At 53.7% G+C, this 6162-nt stretch overlaps 1 protein-coding gene across 1 annotated transcript; it reads left to right on the top strand.

The window, feature by feature from the left end:
• The first annotated feature begins 4694 nt into the window (after positions 1-4694).
• LOC148773503 (melanoma-associated antigen 8-like) lies at positions 4695-5489 on the top strand. Its single transcript, XM_088834135.1, has one exon. The coding sequence runs from the start codon at positions 4695-4697 to the stop codon at positions 5487-5489; it is 795 nt and encodes a 264-aa protein (XP_088690261.1).
• The last annotated feature ends 673 nt before the right edge of the window (positions 5490-6162 follow it).

The raw sequence follows: 6162 nt of genomic DNA on the forward strand, positions 1-6162 counted from the left end.
TGTGACCCTGAGCAAGATCACATGGAATTGGAATTACAACTATTTTGGATATGTGAACTTACTTAGCAGTATATAGTTGGTGGAAGAATTGGAAAATAAAAAACGATTGTAGTGAATTCTTCTTTTAGGTTTTGTCAGTCCTTTTCTACAGCTAATCCACGTCTGTTTACTTGGATTTTGCGAGGTTATTATTTAAGAAAGTAGGAGAAAATTGATGAGATTAATAAGCCCCCTTCTCACTGAATCATTTATTCCACAGTACTTCAAGCCTCCGTGAAAGGCCATGTTAGCAGTGGGGACACTAGGAGAAGCAGGACACCTCCACGCCTAGAGCGATGGTATAGGAGCCACAGTCACACAAGGTGGAGAGATGCCTAGTTCCACAGAAAAAAATACGGGGCAGGGCGGTGGGGCTCCAGGAGGAGCCCTCGAGTGTTGGTGTCTGAGCCAGGGCGGTTTGGGGCCTTGGGAAGCTGGGTTCCTTCTGTGGGAAATGATGGTAACAAACCTGAGTGGTGGCAACAGCCAGACTATAGACGGGGTCTTATGTGTGAGAGGAAGATCTGGAATCAGACATGCACTTTAGAAGTTCATCTTCTCTCTAATAAATCTCCTGGATCTGAAAAAGAAAATGCACTTTGGTCAGAGCAGATAGACATGTGGTTTTTCTGCCTGAGTCTAAATACACTCGAAAGTTTCCAAATGGGAAATGAGCGAATTTTGTTTGGCACACAGTCTATTCAGTCTCGGGGCATATAGTTGAAGACATTTCGATTACCACAATCAGTCTTCTGCTAAGATATTAATGGGGTTCTTCTTTGAAACTGGCAGTTGGACACTTCAACTGATGGGTCAGCTTTCCTAGGTGGTTAGACCCCAAAGTCATAAAAACTGCACTGAACTTGAATTCACACACCTCAGAATCCTCCTTGGAGGTGAATGCAGATTCATATCCTAGCCGGATTTTATAAGAAAACTCCCACTGTCCTTGTCCTCTCACCGCCCCTTGTCTGATACCTGCCCCTCATGAAGGTCATGACTGTCGGGGAGCCTGTGGGCACCTGTGCAGATGCTCAGGCAAGTTCAATCATGTGGAGGCAGCCGGGACTCCCAGGGGGAGACTGTGTCTGGCATCAGGAGGCAGGGGCACATCCTCAGCTCGCTGAGACTGTGGGCAGCATCACTGCAGAGGGAAGGGCAGAAAGAGCACTGGAGGGAGCCGGGGGGGCCCTTCCTGACATTCCCAAGAGCCTTGGAAGCTAAATCAGATCTTGCATTTGCAAGTGCCGATGATACAGAGTGGTGACTAGAAATGGAGATTCAAGGCACGTTTGGCCTTCTCAGAAACTCCTTAACACACGACGGGAATTGTGTTCATCACAAGCTATACCCTGGCTGCTGTCTGCTGAGCCCCGAGTACACTGCAGGCAGGGGAGAGACTCCAGGTCCTTGTTCTCATCTCTTCTCCCTCTGCTTCCTGGAAGCTGCCTACAGGGAACCTGGGATCCTTATGTAAACCTACAACAATTTGGAAATAAATACATGATTAATTCACCGATTTTAATACAAAGACAGGAAAAAAAACCGGTTAATCTAAATAACAATAGCATGTTGTTTGGGGAAAAAGCATCCCGTTTGTGTTGATGCCTGGGGTGGCATGGAAAGGTATTTTGGATGCAGGTGGTGCCACATCCGTGGGGCTGAGCTCCCAAGAAGCAGGAAAGGCTCCTGCCTGACTGATGGAAGCTCTGTCCAGGCGCCATCCATTCAGGGCCAACGGTGAGGACCTGAGGGACTGAGGAGGGTGGAGAGCCCTGGGAGCAAGGGGCAGGGATGCAGCCTAGGAGTCTGGAGCTGAGCTTCAAGCCAGAACCACATGAGAACCACACAGACCTCGCCCTCTGCCCTCCTTCTGGAGTCCATCCTTCTCTGCCTGTCCCTTCGTCACATGGCAGGTCCGGGTCAGGAGAAGAGGAGACATGTGGATGGGGAACTGGTGCCTGAACCTCTACGGAGAGGAGCACAAAGTGCCAGGTGGGAACCATGGCTCATAGGTCAGTAGGGCTGTTATGATATCTCCTGGGGGAACCATCTTCCTTTGGGAAGAGCATGTCCTGTCACCACCATTAATAGAGTAACCAGTAGCCACATGAGGCTGGGTAGTGTGAACTCAAATGCGCGTAGTGTGTCCCAGGGCCTGGCCTTCTACTTTAATATAATGGCAATCCACTCCAGTACTATTGCCTGGAAAATCCCATGGACAGAGGAGCCTGGTAGGCTACAGTCTATGGGGTCGCAAAGAGTCGGACACGACTGAGCGACTTCTCTCTCTTCTTCTCTTCTAAAGTCAATGTAAATAGCTAGAAGTGGCTAACGGCTAGATAGCCACGCTGAGGAACTGCAGAACCTACACAGGGGATCAGAAGCACAACTTCCCTTGTGGGTCACTGGGAGTGGTGGTAGGTGGGGTCACTGTTCCCTCTGGTTCCACGATCATGTATCTTACTTAATGAGGGAACTAATGATGCCAAATGTGGAGTTTGTCCAGTCCCTGGAGGGTGAAATCCCAGCACCACGGGCTCTCGTATCCCAGTGTGCACCTCACATGTGCTTCGTAGAGGCCATTCCTCTGCTCCAGGAAACCAGCAGCTCTGGAAGCTGTGGTCTCAGGGCAATGAGGGCTTTGGTGTGAAGGCCCAGCCTTGGGTTGACTCAGGGCCATCCTGTACCTTCCGGAGCTCAAGATGAGGACCCTGAGGAGGACACAAGTACCCCTTAGGTCCCACCCCTGCTGTCAGCCCTAGGCATCCCTGGTGGCGGCATGAGCACTTGGCAGCGTGTCCTACCTTTGGCATCCCTGTCTCTGACAGGTTGGGGACCCGATATAAGGGGCGGGCCTTAGAAGGAGAAGGGGAGGATCGTAGGTTCTGAAGAGATCTGGGTGCGGACCCTGAGGAAAGACTGAGGGGAACCTGGACCCCATCACAGAGTGGGCTCAGGGAGCACATAGGGTGGGATGAGCACACGCCGCATCCCCTGACATCCGGGTCTCAGCGAGACTGGGGACCCTGTATAGGCAGCGGGGCCTCAGGTGGGCAGAGAGGAGAATTCCGGGTCCTGTGCGGTATCAAGTTGAGGCCCCTGAGCGGGGACTAGGCGACCCTTGACCTCAAAGAAAGCTGTCTCTGTTGTCGGTCCTTGGCGACCGTGAGGTAGGATGAGAACAACGGGCATGGTCTGGCGTCCTGACATCCGGGTCTCAGAGAGACTGGGAACCTGGTATAAGGGGCGGGGCCTCAGCTGGGGAGAGGAGAGAATCTGAACTTCTACTCGGAGACAAGGTAAGGCCCTGAGGGAGGACTGAGGGGACCCTCAGGGAGAATTGATGGGGCCCCACAGATCCCTGCCCCTGTCATCAGTCCTGGGAGACCCTGGGGTGAGAAGAGCACCCTACGCCTGTCCTGACTTTCTCACATCCGGGTCTCAAGAGAGACTGGGGACCTCGTGTGAGGAGCCGGGCCTCAAACTGGGGGAGGACGGAGCCCCGGTCCTACCAAGAGTCACGGTGAGGACCCTGAGGGAGGAGTGAGGGGAGCTGGACCCCGAACAGAGGGGACCCTGGTAGTCCCCAGGCAGGACGACCTCGTGCCGCATTTCCTGACATTGGGTCTCAGAGAGTCTGGGGACCGAGAGAGAGGGGCGGGGCCTCAAAATGGAGGACGGGCCAATTCCAGGTCCTGCCTGGAATCCAGGCTCCAGTCGGGGAAGGACTGAGGTAGTTAGACCCCAACACAAGGAGGGATCCTTGCCTTTGATGGGGGTCTTAGAGGTCCCAGAGTGGGTTGAGCAGGATGAGCTGTTTGTCGACCTCTGGCTTAGGGGCCTCGGGAGATGAGGTGTTCAGGATGAGGATGGAGGCTTCAGAACCACAGAGGGTAGCCTCCCTGGACACAACTGAACCCACCCTTCTGGTCAGTGCTAGGAGTCCAGGCTGGACGTGAGGTGAGGACCGAGCATCTCCCCAGCCTAGGTAGGACCCTCAGGAGGCCCTAGGCAGGTGCGACCACATGTAGGGCCCCTTAGCACTTTCCCTTCAGACTCAGGTCTTGTTCTGAGGCGCTCTGCAGGCCCCCAAAGGGCAGGGTCCATGCCCTGGCAGGGGACAGTCGGGCACTACAAGGAGCTACAAGGGGACCACTATTCCCACAACTGGGGTGGGACCTCAGAGTCCAGGGCTGTGCCACCATCTACCCCTGAGGGGCCCCCCACCATTTTTCTCATAGGGGCTTCAGGAACCAGGAGGCAAGGGCAGAGGTCCGAGGCCTGTGTCCAGAGGTCAGAGAACAGAGGAGGTCCAGGCAGTAACAGGAGTCAAGGTGAGGAGGGTGCCATGAATGAGCACCAGGGGCTCCCCATCCCAGAACAGAGGGGACCCCACAAAGCCATAATCCCCCCATCGTCTCAGCCCCAGAAACTCTGGCTGTGCTGGCTGCACCCAGGGGAGCCACTGCCCTTCTTCCTTCGGGTAGCCAGGGGGAGGGCCCCTGTGAGGCCGAGAGCACCCCTCAGGAGACCTGTAAGTGACCTGTGTCGACCACCCAGGGTGCATTTCCCAGCCGAGGCTCATGGTCCCCAATGTCCCCTGCCTCACTCCTGTCTGTGGTTTGATCCCAAGCATCGTGCTCGTGGTCGAGATGAGTGAGCTGAGCAAGCCCGAGGAAGACCTTCAGGAGCCAGGCAAGGCCCAGGGCCTGGAGGAGGCACAGCTCCTGGGGGCTGAGGGGGGGGAGGCTGCAACCCTCTTGGCCTCCTCACCCCCAGTCTCCTCATCCACCCCTGAGGGGGCCTTGCCCCAGGAAGCTCTGAATAAAATGGTGGCTAACATGGTGAAGTTCTTGCTCCGCAAGTATTGGACCAAGGAGCCAACATCCGATGACGAATTGCTGAATACGGTCCTCAGGGATAACCAGGAGCACTACCCGGTGGTCTTCCGCCAAGCGGTTGAGTGCGTTCTGCTGGTCTTTGGCGTAGATGTGAGGGAGGTGGACCCCAGGAAGCACATCTACATCATGGTCCCCTCCCTGGGCCTCACCTGTGATGCGACACAGAGAGGTGGGCAGGGCCTGCCCAAGGCCGGCCTCCTGGTGGTGGTCCTCAGCCTGATCCTCCAGAATAGGGATCGCGGCCCCGAGGAGGAGATCTGGAGAGCACTCAGCAGGATGGGGGTGTGTGTTGGGAGGGAGCACTCCATCTTTGGGGAGCCCAGGGAGCTGCTGACCCAAGTGTGGGTGCGGGAGGGGTACCTGGAGTACCGGCAGGTGCCTGACAGTCACCCTGCTCGCTACGAGTTCCTGTGGGGTCCCCGGGCCTTTGCGGAGACCAGCAAGGAGAAATTCACAGAGTATCTGCTCAGGGTCAACGAAAGGGCTTTTAGGTCCTTCCAACTCCCTTCTGCAGAGGCTGTGAGGGAGGAGGAAGGGGAGTCCTGAGCCAGAGCGGCAGCCAGGCTGATCCTTCCCTCTGTGATTGAAGAAGGAGCGGTCAGCCTTCTCAGGAGTGATGGCCTCGCCACTTGGGGAACCCGGTGTGTAGAATTTTTAGGTTCCTGTTCTCTGCAATGGCATGGAGATTGATCTATGTTTTCTTTAGGAATTTTTCAAATGTGTATTTCAGCTTAAGGCTTAATAAATTTCAGTATCTAACTTCGTGAATGACATTGCTCGCACATGTATTTGTGCTTACCCAGTTTAAGGACAAGAGTTTTGCTGGTTTTTAAAAGAGATTGGGAACTCTCCCATTTTATTTTGTGACCCTGAACATGGTAACGTGAGATTGGATTTATAACTATTTTGGGAATGTGAACTTACTTAGCAGTAATGTACTTGGTGAAAGAATTGGAAAATAAAATGTGATTATAGCGAAATCTTGCTTCTTATACTTTTTGTCTGTCTTTTTATATAGCTAAGCTATCTCAGTTTATTTGGATTTTCCCAGGTTATTATTTAAGAAAGTAAGAGAAAACTAATCCAACTAAATAAGGCCCTGCTCCCTGGCTCATTTATTCCACAGAACTTCACAGAACCCGTGCTCTGTGACAGGCCTTGTTAGCAATGGTGACACTAGGGGAAGCAGGACACCCCTACACCTAGAGTGATGATCTAA

This window comes from Moschus berezovskii, chromosome X (genome assembly GCF_049115385.1).
Source record: "Moschus berezovskii isolate FMDL1 chromosome X, NW_MosBer_1.0, whole genome shotgun sequence".
In the NCBI taxonomy this organism is placed as follows: domain Eukaryota; kingdom Metazoa; phylum Chordata; class Mammalia; order Artiodactyla; family Moschidae; genus Moschus; species Moschus berezovskii.